The following is a 19,572-nucleotide window of genomic DNA, read 5'->3' on the forward strand; positions in this document are numbered from 1 at the left end:
GATGAAAATGATAACGATCCTATTCGGGAGGATGATAATTAATGGCATCGTATTTGGTTCCGTTACAGTGTGATTCTATTTTACCTTTATTCGCTGATTTAAGAGTTAAATTTACTAATAATCATTAATAGCATCAGATTAGAGTATTAGTAGTCGAAATTATATCTGTTCATCTAAGAAAAAAGTGATTGCGAAATCTACGAAAAGTGTTATAAATGTAAAGCAGAAAATTTAAAATTAAATAAATTTATTACTTTAATTACCTCTAAAACGTTTTTCGTGCTATTTTTGCCTGTTTTATGGCTTTTTGAAGTTTTTATAACTGTTAATAATCTCGAAATGATTATCTAATTTATTCCAGTTGATCAACTGAAATAGATCGTTGCTACATGCTTAATAGCAAATAGAAGAAAATTATATGACCTTTTAGAGTTATAATGAGACGTATATAGTATATTTTTAACAGATCATTAATATTAGAATAATTTCTCAGACGAATAAATAATTTGTAACTGTCCAGCACTACATGTTTTTTAAACAAAGTCCGGATGTTACTACTTTTATGATTTTTATATATGAAAGAAACAGGTCGTGTATATTACAACACATATATCGATCTTATGTAATTATTTTGCATCTATTTATTAATTTCCATCTCAGGTCCTATGCGAGAAAATTATGACACCATAGCTTAACTTTGTGCCATCTCACATACTACTCTAAGCGCCAATTATAAAATTCTTTAAACATTAAACTTAATCTTGTTGAATTTCTGAATATTTAGTCAACCGGAATAGAATATTTGACATTGACAAATACGAAAATTTCAAAATCTAATAACTAATTTTGATTTAAGTAAATGATAAGTTTAATCAACTTTTATATCTCCAACGATAACAATTTTGAAGCACATCGTGTTAGGAACGGGTTTATCCGTAATTATTTCCAATCTCGTCGATATAAATACCGACAAATCGCACGTTTTTCATTTAAGTTTTGCAAATGTTATAATGCTTATAAGAAAGACATTTTTATCTATTATTTATTTTTTTACGATTATGGATAGTAAAAGAGAGAGCGAAAAAACGTTCGAAGAAGAATATGATTATATTATCGGTGAGAAATTTCAACTTTTGTTGTTTATAATTCATAACATCTACTTTATTCGACTTTGTCATAATTGTAATTGCCTTGCTCGAAAAAGTTAGGGAATGGGAAATTTCAGAGTTGTAATGAAATTAATAGTCTATATTGCATTCGATTTTCGTGTTTTAGAATCTTTGCATATTATACACAAAATGTCTTTTTAATTGTACTTGATCAACGAAAGTTATAACTTAGTTTAGAATATACAGGCACTAAAAATCATAAACTTAGAAAATTTACAAAACGTTCTCAAATATTTTATAAATTGTCGTTTTACTTCGTATGCCGTCTGTTTTACGTTGATGATGTGTGTAATGGACGAAATGAGGATATACTTTTCGAAATATCGTCTATTATTTATACTTATTGTCCGTGTCGTTTTATGAATTTAAAAATCATATAAATAGGAAAAATGGGCATTTAAAATTTCAAAACAGACAAATTAATAGACACTTACTTCTATTGAAAATTATTAGTAGGCAATATTAATCAAACTGATTTGAAGAATAGTGTTTACAGATTATATACCGACATTTAGTGTAAACAGTAGTAATCTGTTTTACATATTTATCCACAGAATATTCGTATGTCGCTTAAGGTCAAAATAGGTTTAAGAAACATTGAAAAAATCCGCATGCATTTTACTGCATGCATTACAATGCTATAGTGATAATCTACAAGCACTTTATCAGACAACTTATTTTCTACAGAGTAATTTTAATCTAAAATATATGTATATACTGTACATATATTTTACTTATACATCACAGTATGTGATTTGTGTATACTTGAATGCACCGATTTCTCTTGGTGGATATTCAACGTATACTATAAAACTTCAAGTTCCAGATAGAATTTCTGTAATTGTATTCAATTTTAGCTAATCTGGATTACTTTCCATAATATTTCGTGATTTGCTGTAAGTCTGCAAGAGCTGTAAATAAATTATTCTTTGATAATCTGAAACCGTTTTGTGACTCTTCTTTGATTCTTAAACACTATGTAATGTAATAAATTCAAATACTTGGCGTTCTATCATCTTTATTTAGTTCAGTTGATACGTGTTTAAAATACATGTTTCGGGCGTATCATGCCTCTCTCAATGCCCGAAACATGTATTTTAAACACGTATCAACTGAACTAAATAAAGATGATAGAACGCCAAGTATTTGAATTTATTACACTACATAGTGTTTAAGAATCAAATAAATTATTCTTAGTTCCATGGATAATATTAACGGCTATTATCAACTGCAGCCCTTTGCAGAATGAGTGCAATTCTTTGCACTCATTTAGTTTTCCAGACATTTTAATTTTTGCATCTCCTATTGCTACATCATGATCAGAATCCAATAGTTGAAACACCTGAAAATGAAGTACTAGTTGTGCTAGCAGAGAAATAGTTCGAAGAGTTTAAACACTTATATTTGAATATTTTAGATACATTTTTTCACTAGTGCTATCAATACATTCGTTTCAGGAAACTATATGTCTATAGTTTAGCTATTCGAGGGAGACCGTGAGCAACACGAGTGATGTGGAACATTTTTGAATAAAGCATTTCAAGAATTTTTCCAGCCTGTAGAATATAGGAAGTTGTAGAAATTCTACTAACCATTATGAAAAGAAAAAACTTGTTTACATTTTTGTATGGCATATAAGTCTGTATTGAAAAAATAAACTATTTACTGTGGATAATAGCCAAATAAAAAGCATTTGAAGATCGAATATACAATGGAGTTGACATAATTTTCATAAGATATAGTCAAACTTATGTATAGCATCCGAGACAGCTCTTGCAAATATTAATTACTTCAAATTCGTTCGAAACCGCAAAACGTGGAATATAAGAAACTTCAGGATCAACTTTTTCTAAAGCTCTCCTGTAACGATTTTTAATTTAATCCACAGAAAATCAAAAACAAAATTTACCTAAGTCAAAATTTATACACTTCAATATCTGGAAAAACTGCTGTAATGGTAGTTCCTATCGAAAAGTTCAATTTGCTTAGAAATCTCGAGGAAATAATTTACTTCTACATATTTCGATTCATTTTAATATTTTCGAAGAGTAGATTTACTTGAACGTTATGATTTGTACCGTTACTGCAAAACTTCCTAAAGTTTATGCTATTTACTTCATTAAAAGTATTTTTCAGGTACTCCTCGTATAACCAGTTTTCGTTCTAAAACGACTCGAAAATTGTGGAAATAAATCTCCCGTACTACACGGTTTTCGGTTTCGTTTAACACTGTTCGGAAAATCCACTGTTACAAAATTTCACAATTTTCAATTGTAAACTCTGTTTAATTAAAATGCCTCAATGTCCTTTTCTTACTAAAATATAAATTTTCGTCTACAAGTACGTATCTTCTAATATCAGGACTTATTATACTGGCTTTACAGATAATGCTACAGAGTTTCACAGAAAACAATTTTTTATTTTATTTACTATACCAGGACACATACATAATTTTGCGTTTCGGACATATTCGTCCCTCCTCAGCAGGTACTTTTATAGTGTATTCTATATAAATTAAAAAAAATAAAATAAATTTTAAAATTACATTTAAAATTTACCGACAAAATTATTTATTCATATACATTAATAAAATTCTTACAATTTTCAGATTTTCTTTCATTTTTAACTCAACTGGACATTCAATTTTAACCAACAAAAACAATATTACTGTGAACTTAAACCTGTATTAAAGCCAGTATAATAAGTCCTGATATTAGAAGATCTAGAACATCGCGTGGCTTTGTCGTATCGCGATAGAATTGAAGTGGAGCCGGAAAGAATGAAGATATCCTTGCATTTGTTAGACACTGAAAAAGCGATTCTTGTATCTGACAATCGCGGACACTTACCGCCACGAAATCGGCAATTTTTGAACCTGCTGGTCACGGGAGAGACAATCCATAAGCAAAGCAATCGATGCCAATGCCCACCAGAGGCTAAGCGAATAAAACAACTGAACACTAGTAGTCGGGCGTGAGTTCGCCACGGAATTCTGGAAAGAAGAGTATATAGGTGTGCCGTACATGAGAAAAGGTAGTGGAGCATGGCTATAAAACATTAACAAATCGACAATTTACAGAACTGCAAGACAAAGTATGTAATATTAAATTTATTGTTAAACGTAATTATGATTCATAAAGATTTTAAGTATAATTGTATAAAGCAGTGTTTTTCAACCTCTAACGAATCGTCGCCCCCTTCAACGTAATATCGCCTCCTTCAATAAAACCGTTACATAGTATCGCCCCCTTCACTACAAAATTCCGATGCCGAGGGACAAGGCTAACGCCAAATTCGTACAGCATTGAATAGACTAGTCACTAGTATAATGTTATTTGTTTAATTATTGTACGATATAACGAATAAAATATTTAATTATTCTTAATATAATGTTTTACTATATCGCCCAGAAAATTGTTTTTCGCCCCCAAAATATAAATTGTTGCTAATCGCTCCCTGAACATGGAAAAACGCCCACATGGTGGCGATATCGCCCCNTTTGTTAATAAATTCCGGATCTCACAATAACAACCAAACTAAGGTAATAATTTGTATGAAAATTTTCAGTGATATTCTCATTTTCTTACTGTGTTAACAATGCGTAATTCATTTCCATTGTAAAATCGGCTCTCAAAAGTGGTAAAAAATATTTAACGCTATGGCATTACATAGCATATAATGTATTTTAACTTTCATTAAAAAAGAAACTTAATCTAGGTAATTTACCAAATTTCTAAACTTTTTGAAATGTTTTTCTTAAACTTTGAAAAGTTTTAATTTGCTCCTTAATCACTTCTAATCTCGAAATCACTAGCTAATGTAATAATAAGTTTTGCGTTCATAACTAGAGCAGTCTTTTTTCCCCTCTGAATTTTGCCATTAGTTTTTGCAATGTTTTCTCTTAATAGCGGCACGACGTCTTTCAAATTTTAATAATTTCACTAAAGTTGTTCTTTGAATTTAAAACTTTACACATTTTCATAAGCTATTCTTCTTTTGTGCAATCCTTCATTAAGAGATAAAAAAGGTGTAATTTTGTCCCTTAAAAACCTCGTAATCGAGTTATACTATATCTTGACATTACGATATTCTTTAATAATTTAAAAATTTTTTTTTCTATTTCAGTGTTTTACATTTTTTTTTTTTGTTATCTCACGGCACACTTGAACCTATAATTAAATTTCCACGGAATAAATGAGGTGGTTTAAAATTGTATTTGTAAACATTTTATTGTCATATTACTTGCCACTTAACCCAATTTTTTTTTTGTATATATTTTTTGTGAATTAAATAGAACAGCAGAAGGTTACAACAATAGTTATTTAAATTTATATTTTTCATTTACATACGAAAAGCAATTAATATTAAGTCTTAATTTGAATTTACAAATGGCATGATAATTACCTTTAGAAATCTGCCAAATGCCCCGCTATTTCTAAGTTAAAATAGTTTGAACTAAATATGGACAATTATAGATATATTTTCGATTTAAAGAAAATTTCATTTTAAATAAAATAACCAGGTGTAAAGCACATATATTTTTGCTTATGAATATATATTTATGGACAAAGTGATTAATACGGGCATTATAAATAATGCCCGGGCATTATGAATTATGACCAACAAAATCGGGCATTGTAATAAATTTCAATAATTTATCAAATTGACCGGTCATTATGAATACTGCTACCAACTAGTCGGGCAAAGTGATAATAATACGTTGAGGAGTGATCATCCGGCATACGTTAGCCAATCAGAACTTACATCTTACTTGCTCATGCGTATTGCATTTAGTACCGAACTTTAAATTTATGTGACCTTTATTTCTGTTGAAGATGTACCGGGTGCAGAAATTTCGCTTAGAGAATGTGCAAGAATGTCATCAATTCCTGATGGCCACAACTATAGTTAATGCTGCTGAAAAATTGGTTGAAAATCTAATAGATGCAAATGTTACCAAAGAAAAAAAATTATGTAATTCCAAATGTCATGAAAATGTTAACTGCTCAAATAAATAAACTAAAAAGCATTTAATTTTTTATATAATTTATACCAAAAATTGTTAATAATACTTTTCGTTAATATTAGTTTAATTAATATAGTTAATAGTACTTTGATATAATTTACAAAAAATAAATATTTATAAATGAAATAAGTGGAGTTTTTTTAATCAAATTTAAAATTCTGTACTAAACGCTGTACGATACGCACACGCAACTCAGCGTGCCGATTGGCTAGCGTATGTCAGATGATCACTCTTCAACTTATTATTATCACTTTGCCCGACTAGGTGATAGCAGTATTCATAATGACCGGTAAATTTGATAAATTAATCAATATTTATCACACTGCCCGCCCTATTTGGTCATTATTCATAATGCCCGATTAATCACTTTGTCCATAACATATATATTTTTTATCACATTATGTATACATTTAGTTATTATAAAAAATGAAAAGCTCGTATAATAAATATATATTTAATTTTTAATTTTAATTTTAACATGTCCACTTATTTTTTGACACTTACTTGCTAGTCTCAAAAAATATAGACACATATCCATATTGGCTAATCACACCAGTAAATAAGATTAGTTTACAAATTCTTTAATTATTATTAAGTGGTAAAAGCAGTATATAATTCAACTGTACACTTATTGTTTTTTGGGCTTCTTTCGAAAATAATTTATTTAATAACCTTCAAAAATATTCGCGGCAATCAGTGTGCGGAGGAATGATTGTTGAAAATCACTGTTCTAGTAGAAATAAAAATAAATAAACAATTTATTTCTACTTTTACGTAATCGTATGTCGATTACATTGAAAAATTTATAAATTCCGACAATTACTCTGAAATATAAATTGTAAATACAGTGGTGCCTCGTATAACGTACGCCTCGAATAACGGACGCTGCGAACAACGGACTTTCTGTTTGGCCGTTACGTGACTCGAGCAACGAACTGGCTGCGAACAACGGACTTTCCGTTCGGCAGTTACGTGAGGCGAACAACAAACTTTCTGCGAACAAGTGCGAATGATATTTTCACTCTTTTGCCGTTGCCAATGACAATCTGCTATTTTTATAACATATTAGTGTTATTAGAATATATTATTAGTATATCTTTCGGCTTGCTCCCTTGTTTATTACGTACATCACCTCAGTGCAGGGTATTTACATTTATTCAAGTGTTGTGCAAATCATGGCTTCTAAAAAAAACAGAAAGGTGATTTCAATTGAAACAATGCAAGAAATCACCAGAAGGAATAAAAGTTGACAACAACTTCCTTGTCGAATGGGAGAGGTTCAGGAGTTTACCAACGCTCATTATCCAAACAGAGCTAAGGCTAAGGATCAATGATCTCTACAATGACACCCTTGCCCGTCATTTCTGACAGGTGTTGAAGAAGAGAGAGAAACAGACCACCTTGGACATGTTTTTGAAGAAGCCAGCGGGCAAAAAACAAAGGATGCAACAAGAGGAGTTGACCCTGCAAGCTCCGGTAGCCTCTCCTGAATCTGACTCCGATTTAAAAACAATAAAAAAAGATCTGCTGCAATGTGTAAAAAGTCTGTATCTGTATGAATGTGTGAAGAAAGTGTTCCTCCACTTCCTCCTCACAACACCTGACTACCCGGCATAATTGGTGACTGCTCCATTTTCATTTTTTTAATGGTACAGTATGATTGTTTTATGCTGCGGAACGAATTATATGTTTTAACATGTATTTCTATGGGAAAATGCGTTTCGTATAACGACTTTTCACTTAACGGACGTGCACCTGGAACGGATTAAGTACGTTATACGAGGCACAACTGTATATTAGAATACTAAAAGCGTTACAGTATTTTAATAGTAAACTTCAATTTTACAGTAGGAGGAGGATCAGCAGGAGCAGTCTTAGCTAATCGACTGTCTACGGATTCCAAAAATAAAGTTCTTCTTTTAGAAGCTGGTAATGACGAAAACATTTTCACAGATGTTCCTTCTGTTGCAATTAGTTTACAAAGAACTTCTATGGATTGGCAATATCTGACGGAACCGCAGAAATTCTCGTGTTTCGGCTTAGAAGGAAAAGTAAGTTATGTAATTATATACAAACATATTAATCCATTAAATTCCATATATTAAAAATTTTACATATCTTATACGAAAGTTATTTTTGAATGACTTTATATTCTAATTTATTAATTAATCATGAAGAGGAAACTGACAGCTTATTATGACATGGAAAATATAATCATAAAACAGGATTATTTCTTTTACTATGGTGTTTATTATAAAGTCCATCTCTGTTCTAAATATCTAAATAGTTTATATATATATGGAATTTAATGGATTAACATGTTTGTATTTATATATATAAACTATTTAGATATTTAGAACAGAGATGGACTTTATAATAAACACCATAGTAAAAGAAATAATCCTGTTTTATGATTATATTTTCCATGTCATAATAAGCTGTCAGTTTCCTCTTCATGATTAATTAATAAATTAGAATATAAAGTCATTCAAAAATAACTTTCGTATAAGATATGTAAAATTTTTAATACCAATAAGAGAATTTGTATTTCTGTGAAATCAAACTCATTACATATGGTTGAAATATTAGTAAAAATGTATCTACAAAATCATATAATACTTTGGTTTCCTCTATGTATCGAATTAAAATTCAAAAATCAAACAGTAATTATTCATTATTAAAGATTAAAGCTATTATTCAAATTTACAGAACTTGATATTAATTAAATCAGAAAATACACGCAAAACTCAAAATATGTTAAATGTAATTGAAATTCGTGAATTCATATATATACACATTTCAAATTCCTGAAATTTCCGGACGTTACAATTTCGGTTATGAAAATGATTTTTTATTGATGTTTCAATGCATTTTATTGATATTTTTACATAATTATTCAATAAATTAAATTCAGGTGTTTAATGTAAAACAAAAGTTTTATTATAACAAATTTTACTTTGAATGAATGCATACAAAATTTAAGCATAAGTTAAACAAAACACAACAATATATTCAAATATTCATTGAAAAACCATTCACCAAGGATAAATTGGAATCAACTGAAATTTTATTAATGAGAAAGTAATGATACTAGTAATAAGCTATTACAATATCGTAGCAAAGGGACAATTTCTTGTTCAATAACGATACTATTTATAGGAACCTTCACCTTATTGAGCACTCTCCTCTCTTGGATATATGCGGCAATACGGTTTGAGGATGCATGTACACACTGTGGACAACCCGGACATTTGTCCGGGCGGCAAATCTAAAGGGCGGCATTTTGGTTGCGAACGTAACAAAATATTTATAAGTTAAATACTTAATTAATAGAAATTTATATTTGTCAATTTTTTTCTGTGGCTAAAATTACCACGCAATTTACATTTCGTATTTATTATTTTTGCCTAAAAGCTAAGAAAATATTTGCATTCCTTAATTCTGAAGAAAACAACCATAAAAGAGGGCTTTTGGGCAAANCTAAAATTACCACGCAATTTACATTTCGTATTTATTATTTTTGCCTAAAAGGTAAGAAAATATTTGCATTCCTTAATTCTGAAGAAAACAATTATAAAAGAGGGCGCTTTTGGGCAAAAAGGAAAGCATAAGCTACAATGTTAAATTTTGTCCCAAACCTTAGTGTCACCTTAAGAATAACTGCCGATTATACCAATAACTGTAGCTAGAGGGAGAAAGGAGTTTCTCTAAATAAAAATTAATTAAAAACTTTTTATGTTCCACTACCACGCAAAATCATCTTAATAGTTTGGCCATTTTGGCGATTGCGCACGAAACTGCCGATCAAGTAAACTTAAAAGAGTTAATAAAAAAGTTTGCAGAACTAAAAGTGAGAAAAAGTAAGGATTAAGTTTTATAAAATGACTCTGAAAGTTATCTAAAGAATAAGAGAATACTATATTTTAAATATATCTATCTCCTATCTCTTTACTTAATAAGAGATCTTAATAGTCTTTAAGCAAAAGTAGTATACATTTTTCAAAACGATAAATTTTCTTTTGATTTTGATACAGTTGATGTACCAAATAGTTTTTAGTTTTTATAGAATATAAGTTTTTTGTTTAATTGTACAATAATACATTTTTGTAATATCATTAAAAATGCATCTAGTTAACAATTTGTAACTAGGTACAGGTATATTTTAATTTTTACTGTTTTGTACTATTTGATTGTTAATTTTATATTACATGTTTCTCTCTAAATAAATTAAAGGGGCGGCAATTTGTCTTTTTGTCCGGGGCGACATAAATGCTTGAGCGGGCGCTGACACTGTATACTATCCTGCGTCATAGAGACATTACTGGAAAATCCTAGCTGTGTGCGCCGAGCATTATATCATTGAAAACTCGCTGATTGCAATCCTGCCATATAAAGAAACATATCGAGGCTTAGAATTTCATGAACGTATCCATTGTGCTAGAATATCCATTGTACTTCTACTAAGGGTGACTATCATACGAGATGTTTCACCAGACCAGCACACCGTCAGAAAAACAATATGGCACTCAAGATTAAGGTAAGATTTAAGTATCAATGGTTCTCAAAACATACAGTAGACGTCCGTCTGAAACAGAACCGAGTTTCACCGCTAAAGAGCTGCCAGTTTGTAGCAGTGCATGCTTTTCAGTCACCCACCAATGATAACGAAGCATAAGATGCAGCTGTCATAAATGCTATTGATATTATCAATCTGCTAATCTCCTTCTAATTGCTTCTCACTCTGTATATGTAACCAGACAAAATCCTCTCCAACTTCTGATCACAGTCATTGTTAGAAAGTTTCAGATTGCGAGTATTTCGTGAAAATAGCCTATCTGCTTCTTTTAGCTCGATGATGGCGGTTCTGATGCAATGGTTTGCAAATGATTTTAATCATTTGCAAACCATTGCAAATGATTTTAATCAATGACATTTCCATAGGGATCCTGTGTTGCATGTGGCAGTTGGGAATGTTGCATAAGTTTCAAGAGACTGGATCAGTAAAAGATAAGCCACGACTTAAATGCCACTTGATCTTTCTCTTCCTGCATCAGGATGATCTGGATTCATAGCTCGTTCATTGCAGGTATTCCAGCCAGTAGCGTAGCGTAGTGGGGCGGCACTTTTTAGGGGGCGGCAAAATTTCACAATAAATAATAATAATATCTTGTAAGAATTAGAACCATTTTATTTCATATTTTCGTACACCTACGATTCAGACCGATTGAAATGAGCACGGAATACCATCCGGACAGTCCGGGAATCGACTCGCCGTTAGGGGATATCGTGTGCAATCTGTTGATCTTTTTTTTTTTCTTGTACGTTTTATTAGTATATATATACACCTTCAATATCCAATAGAGCTAGGTCACTTGCGTTACTCCTATCCAAGTCTCCCTAGTCGCTAACTGTAACTGATTTAGAATCAGCATGCACTGCAAATTATTCTTCGCATTACAAAATGACATACGCATGCGTCAGGAACTTCTGTTCGAACAAACCTCACCTGCCGTCCGGGTCAGCGATTTTAAAAAGTGGCAACACTAGCACGGAAATTTTCATTACTTATTCTGTGACGAAACTGAATTTTAGTCTTTTAAATTGAGATACCTAAATAAGGGGGCGAAATTCCCCCCCCCCTATTTAGGGCGGCTGACACCCACGCTACGCCACTGATTCCAGCGTTGTCTTATCACAGCTGCAAAATTGATTAGATTCGTTTCTTTATAACTTTTGACAGATTAAAGTTAGGTTAATAAGTGAAGCATTGCATTTCTCTTGAAATTACAGTCTCATATGGAAACCTAGTAATTAAATGGGGAATTCATTTCAAAATGGTGAATTCTAGATGGCGCAGTCGGATACACAGAAAGATTGTTCCTCCAGTTGTAGCATGTTTCTATCATGTAAAAATTTCCTGTTTTACTCATTCCTATTTTATAAGTGTTAAATAACTTTTGGATCATTCAGTACTTTGGTAATTTGTCTATTTATCCAGATAGTATTTTATATCGTTTTTCCTGATTTTATACTTTGATGTGTTTATTTTGCATTTATTATTTTCTATAATAACAACAGAGCCTATATTTAATGAATTTTCTTGAATAAATTTAATCAGTGTGTTAATAGTGCGTTGTCATTTGCAATTGTTGTGTTTGTTTTCATTGGTGCATATTATGCTGTCTACGTTTCGCGAGTAATAGCTGTTGACCTATTGTCAGTGACTGTCTTGATGATCATCCGTATAATCAAATGTTTGTATATGTTGATGAATCTATTTTTTTTCACAACTTTTTGTTTGAGTTGTTTAAGCATTGTTTATAGAATTGTTATGTATAATTGTAGCACACCAGTGGCCAAGCGGTTCAGTTCCCTGGACACTGGGAGTTCAGTCTTGGGTTGGCGCCTCGCCGGGATGGTCTGGCCAAGTGGGTTTTTCCGGGTTTTCTTCACGTCCATAACGCATTAATAGGGACCAGTTAACCTTAGAAAGACCTCTCGAAAGACATCCTCCCTTAGACAGATCGCCTAAGTGTTGCGTTACCATAACTTAATAAAACTAATACGTGTTTTCTTTTCTGATCAAAAACTTAGCTCTGTAACAGGGAGATCTGGGTTATTTCGTGTGAAGTCTTATAGTTTTGTCTTTTAGTGTGTGTGTCTGTATGTTGGCATGTGTGTTTCCAGTTTCGTAATAGTATAGTGGGTACGTATAATAAATTCGTTAATCTCTTGAGCGCACCTCATTCCATTCAGGAGGTTTGATGTCCAATGGTTAGATTGCCGCTGAAACACTGCTGAGTGGATATGTTATCTATTCTCTGTGAATGATGCAGTAAATGTGTTCGTGATGCAGTAGTTATATTTTGACCAGTGGTGCGTTAGCCTTTGGTGGCCAAGAGACACTGACTGAGTTTTCGAACTTAAGTTTCGACCTAACACACGGACGTGGCCCTTGTTAACTTTGGTTACGTCTGAGCAATGTCAATTATTTTTCTTATCTCTGTATAAGTGAGTATGGTTGTGTACATAAAGCCAGATAATATCTCAGAAGCTGCTTGCGAGTCATTCTTCACTTCATTTCTCCCTAGAGACTTTACTAGAAGCTTATGCTCCAACCGGAATTGCTCTTTGGTTCATTGGAAGTATTGAGATTTTTCATTTCGACAAGTTGATAACTAAAGACAGAGATGTTCTTTAGTTATCAACTTGTCGAAATGAAAAATCTCAATACTTCCAATGAACTATTATTTTAGTTTTAAACGATTTAAAATTATATTAATTTTCCATTTTTATTATCTGTGTTTCAATGAACGAATAACTAAAAACCTGTTAACTGATTTAACTAACACTTACTGTTATTAAGAAATTATGGAGTAAGTTTGTGTATAATTATGGCATTAGCCTATAGTCACAATACATTGCACTTTTTTTTTAACTCTTTCCGCCCTGTGGGCACTAAGAGGGCCTCTTTTTGCAAGCCCATTATAGGTTCGGCCAGGCCCACAATGGGGCTGCCGGGTGGTGGGGGACGGGGTCCGACATATCCGAACGGACCACTTCCATAAAAATTCCTGGGAATTTTTCGACCCGTTCGCATTCGAGCCCGGGTCCCCCAGAGCGGTAGGCTGCTACATTGACCGCTCGGCCATCTGGCCGCCAAATACATTGCACTGTAACAGTATCTCATTATGAATAAGATATAATAACTTGAGGTAACGTTTTGCGAAATGTCAGCATATACAGATTGACCATCACTAATCCGGTATAACTGAGATCTGTACGGTGCGAGATAGGTGATTTTTACGGGATAATTAATGGTTAGTCTAAAATACACTTAACCCAACAGCTAACCATTTCATTCTATGTTTAAAAATTCATATAAAATAGTATAAAGTGGTTAATAAAGAAAAAGCAAACATTAAATGAAAATTATTGTCAAATCATTTTTTATTTTCTCGTTATTTGACAATGTTGAGCACCCCGGTTGAGCAAACAATAGCGGCAGGTTGGTGGAGCGACACGGAAAATTTCAAATTACGCTAGCCGAAATTAGTACCGAATTAGTAATGGAACCGGATTACAGATAGTCAACCTGAATTACAGATAATTTGAATATAAATATTAAGTGAAAAAATATTTTACATTACGTATAAATTTATAATTATTATGTCATTGTAAGAATTTATACTATCATCAAGCGTTCTAGATGGCCGAGAGGTAAAGTGTTAGGCGGTTCGAGTGTTCTCAATTTCATGCTCTATGTCAGAGGAAATCGCAGAGACTACGACAATTGGGCTCGACAAGGGGCTTATGGTTGGAGTTGGAAAGATGTCTTTCCTTATTTTCTTAAATCTGAAGATAATACTGATATACGCATACTCAATAATGGTAAATATAAAACTTAATATGCTTCAATATGTAGCAAACTTTTGATTGTTAAGGCAAAGTTTAATTTGTTGATTAACTTAACGAATCAATGTAGAATTTATTCTAATAATTAGTAAATTGAAACAGCATATTGCGATTGAATGTTTAGAAATACAAATTGAAAAGTTTGAAATTCTTATTAATTAAACTCTATTGCATAATTTCTTCAAGGTTTTCATAGTACGGGTGGCCCGCAAACAGTTTCTTCTCCGCGATATGCAACTCCTCTTAGAAACGCATTTTTGGAAGCCGGTCAATTACTGGGGTATCCTATAAGTGATTATACCGATGCCATTCAAACAGGTTTTTATGTAATATATTTTCATAGTTTATTTTAAGTCATGCAATAATTATACGAGCACTTTTAGTTATTAGAAGAAAACATTTCGTAGTTAGTAATGCGTAATAAACTAATGATTATATTATTATTATTATTATTACAATAATATTATTGATACAATTTTAATAATTTATTATAAATAAAACTTTTTAAGTAAATCTTAGTATTTTTATAATTAATTTGAATAAATAAGAAAATTTAAATAAAAAGATCAGATCTGTTAAACCTCTACACGTAAGGCCTCAATATATGGCTATTAGGGTTACCAAGAACAAATTGCACCGCTAAATGTAAATTTGCGTAAATTGAAATTAATCAAATATTTAATGATTTAAAATTACAAGTCATGCAAAATGTTGTTAATTATCATATATTATTACATTGTATCCATTGTTATGAATTATTTAGTGAAATTTTTGTCAAAATCAATTTGTTTTCAATAATATTATTATTTTCAAAAAGTTGAGAAAATTCCGTCTTTGTCACTTAAGATCATGTTTGGAATTTTAATCAAAATTCTGTTTTCTATTTGGTAAAGCCTTAAAAATTGAAAGAATTACATTATTTATGTTCTAGAACAAATTTTCAATACTGATCGTCCAGTAAAAGTTACTTTAGGCCTATAATCATAAAATCTAGCAAACTCGCTGTAGAAGGAATCGCCGTGAATTTTGATGTTAAAAACAATAACATAAGTTAAACAATAAAGTTATTTTATAAAATTCTAATACATAGAAGTACCCACGTAAGTGTCTTTCTTACGTTACGTTTTTTACACACTTCGGAAACATTCAGTCATTACGGCGAAGTCGCTTTTCTTTTATAGGCTACTTTCCTTGCCTTAATATGTAAAAACGGTAGTAAAATATTACCAAACTTCGACACAATTACTTAAAATTAATTTTCAACTAAATATCAATTAAAATAATTAATTAAAAATGACAGGAAGAAAAATTGATGAATTACACAATTCTAATACATAGAAGTACAGTACCACATAAATGACTTCTCACTTATATGGTACTTCTATGTATTAGAATTGTGTAATTCATCAATTTTTCTTCCTGTCATTTTTAATTAATTATTTTAAGTGACGTTTAATTGAATAAAGTTATTGTTTATGTTTATGCCTACTTATTTATGCTTACGTAATGACATAGCTACATCATTTATATTTAGTTATTAATGTAGTTCATATTGTGTCATTACATCAAGACCTAAGACAATGAGTTAGGATGGCGCACGGCGACCTACGCCGACCGTTAAATACGACGTTAGTAGAATCGCTACAAAAAGTTTTAATTGGCATAAATTTGAGGTTTTGTAATTGCGAATAACATTTTGAATAAAAATCATTCGTTTCAACGAATTTTTATCTTATAACAATAAAATCAAGCAATTAAACTAAAATAGCATTATAGGAAACCCCGTGAAATTTGACTTAACGACCCGAAAGCTTTTCGAGCACATCGCTGATAACGAGAGAGAGTTAATTTTAAAATTTGAGCTTTGTAGACTTGGTAATTTTTTCGTCTAGGAGCGTCTGCAGTACCAAATATGGGGGAAGGAAATACAGCTTTTTATCGATTTTTCACTTTTCAATTGCTTATATTCGGCAACCTTTTTTTACAGAACTCCAAACTCTAAAATTTTTAAAACTACTCAAAACTTCCTGAAGATCACATTCAGAATTACTAGAGACGTTTGATGATCGGAGAAATAAATTCCGAAAATTGGCAGTTTCGATTCCTGTGTATATAATCAGTCAGTGACTTTTACTTTCCCGGCTCTGTTATATAGAACACAGAGAAAGAAAAGCTCACGATTGGTCAAAAATGATTTTTACATTTTTGGACTCAGAGTAGCTTCAAACGTCGAGAAATGCAAAACAAATTCGAAGGTTTTTCTACGGGTGTTTGTTTGTGTGACACGATTTTGTCCACCCTGTTCGAAGCTTAAGAATTCTTGTATTTCTGTTGAAAATTTTTGAAATTTTGCAGGGAGGTTGTTTATTACGGGAATTAATACTATTAAATTATGGTAGTGAAAGGTCAAGGTGTAAAGAGATAGAGAGGATTGTGTTTCATATCTCAAGTAGGGTGGAACTTAATAAAGATTTTACTGGTTATTACCTTTTACAATTTTTTATTTATTTATAAAACTAATCTTTACCCTTATAATTAAGGTTTTTTTCTGGCATTTTAAAATAATTAACAATATAAAATAAAAATAAAAAATAAAGTTTCAAGATGGTGCCATACACGATTTTAAAGTTTTTTTGCCGGGAAAGTTATGCAACTCGTCGCTGGATTGTTACTTTATTAATGCAACGATACGTTAGATTAATCAATAGAAATGTAATTAAATAATAAAATAACACATTTAGTTTCTTAATTTTTATATTTTTATTAAAGAAACAACAAACACGAATCTTCTTTTTTTGACAGAAAAAAGACGGTAATTTCAATGAGACAAATCGATATTATAATTGNACATAAACGTGATGTTTATTTTCATTTCGATTGGAAGTAAAAACTGTATGGAATAAATCTATAAAGAGTTATAAATAAATAGATAATTGATTAATAATTAAATTTAAAAAATTCAAATGTGAATATACAAATATTGATAGAATAAAATAGACATGTTATGCTCTTCGAAATTTATCTTAGGAATGATGTGAGTGTGTTGGATTTTGATAAATCTTTTTATTGCAAATTTCAAAACGTGATCTCTGTTGTAATTGATAAAGTCTGTAGTTTTCAGGTATAATTTTCAGTTTTTGCAACAAAAATACATACATTTATATATTTATAGGTTTTTATTATCCATTATCAACAACAAGATTTGGAAGGCGATGCAGCACCAATAAAGCTTTCTTGAAACCAATTCAACATCGTCCTAATTTAAATATCTTGCTGTTTTCCTTCGCAACTAAGGTAAGGGCATAATATTGAGATATATATATTTTTTATCATACATTCGCAGAGTTTTAAAACGAACTCTAAAGATTATTACTGTGAGATCTTAAATAATATGTGTAAACTCATGTATCGGAATTTTAACGAGGGTTTAACGGAAAAGTCGAAGTTTGACTATAGCGCATATACAAAGAACAAAATTTAAACGAAACAGAAAAACGATATAAAATTCGACGAAAAGAAAATGTCGCGCGAAGTAACTAAACTTCCTGGATATACAGGAGAGAAAACATTATAATCTACTTTGTAAGATACGAGTGTGAGAATCCAGAAGCTGTTTTTATATAAATTTTAAACAAAAAGATAAGCTTTAGAACTTTCCCTTTTTTCGTACCACTGAGTAAAAACGGGTAACTGTCAACAAGTCTTTTTCTTCCTCAGATCGACCAGCGAAATTAGCACAAATATGGGAAAGCATTATAATCTAATTTATAAGAAACGAGCGAGAGTTCAAAGTTCGCTACACAACGCGCGATTGAAAGTGAAAATGCTACTCATTGACCAATGTAATTGGTAGCACTCCGCTAACACCCGTTTTGAACTTTGCGTTCCTGATTTCGGTACGACTTTTACTTTTCCGGCTGTCATATAACAGAGGAAAAAATCCAGCAACGAGTTACTTAACTTTCCCGGCAACAGTTAAAATTGCGTGTGTGACTCTCTCTGTTACGATATTCTATTATTAAAAACCATATCTAATTGTAATTATAAAGTGATAAAAAAAAGCTTAATTTTGAAGGTAGAGGTGAGTTTGATAAAAAAAAAAAATCGTAAATGTTTATCGAGTAAAATCGTCGTTAGGTCCGACCCTACTGGAAATACGACACACGGTTCTTTTCATCTCCCCATCCTCTCGAGCTTTAATCACAAAAAATAAAAAGCATCAATCCATCTATTACACAAGCCTCCCTGCAAAATTTCAAAAAATTTTCGACAAAAGGCACAGGAGTTAAAGCTTCAAAGTGGATGAAAAAAATCATACTACGCACACGCAGATATAGTATGTCTTCTGAGACCAAAAATGTAAAGATTAGGAAGATTTATTTGTTGACTGATTGCCATACTTTTCCTCCATTTCATACAACAGTCGGGAGAGTAAAATTTATTTTATAAGTTTTTATAATTAACTTCTTGCCCATTTATTATTTGTTTGGTCAATATATTCTATACGATGATCGAAAAGTCACGCGCAAGTAAGTTCGGAATCGATTTACTTTGTGAAGTTAATGTAGAAAATAAAGTAGGTAACAATAACAAATAACTATAATAGTGTTATTAAAACATGCGTTTGAAATGACCTCGTTCACGCTGAAACTGTTTTTATCACGTTTAATGCCACGTGAAACACTGAAAATTGATGCTAGCAATAGCAGTTATAATGTTTCTCTTCAGAAAAGGAAAAAAAATCTGACGATCGTGGCGGCCACAATTACTTAGAAATAAAAGGAGTGCAAAGTAATTTTCTTCAGACTTGCAGGATCTGGTTATTTCTGATGAAACTCGTCTGACTTGTGAGACAGAAAAGTCAGAGTTTCTATAAGTAGTCAGAAGTCATTATAATAACATCTTGTGGAGGGAGGTAATAAAATTACTTGACACAATTTACACAAACTAACATTTTAATGT

The 19,572-nt window shown here is 31.3% G+C and overlaps 1 protein-coding gene across 1 annotated transcript in view; it reads left to right on the forward strand.

Moving 5' to 3' along the window:
- The first annotated feature begins 1,058 nt into the window (after nucleotides 1–1,058).
- LOC111628894 (glucose dehydrogenase [FAD, quinone]-like) overlaps nucleotides 1,059–19,572 on the forward strand; it is a 38,608-nt gene continuing 20,094 nt past the window's right edge. Inside the window, exons 1-5 of the mRNA XM_023372752.1 lie at nucleotides 1,059–1,116; nucleotides 8,044–8,246; nucleotides 14,397–14,586; nucleotides 14,797–14,928; nucleotides 17,783–17,904. Coding sequence (XP_023228520.1) covers nucleotides 1,059–1,116; nucleotides 8,044–8,246; nucleotides 14,397–14,586; nucleotides 14,797–14,928; nucleotides 17,783–17,904 — 705 coding nt within the window. The remainder of the gene's footprint in view (nucleotides 1,117–8,043; nucleotides 8,247–14,396; nucleotides 14,587–14,796; nucleotides 14,929–17,782; nucleotides 17,905–19,572) is intronic.

This window comes from Centruroides sculpturatus, unplaced genomic scaffold, assembly GCF_000671375.1.
Source record: "Centruroides sculpturatus isolate CEXI.00-Female unplaced genomic scaffold, Cexi_2.0 scaffold359, whole genome shotgun sequence".
NCBI lineage: Eukaryota > Metazoa > Arthropoda > Arachnida > Scorpiones > Buthidae > Centruroides > Centruroides sculpturatus.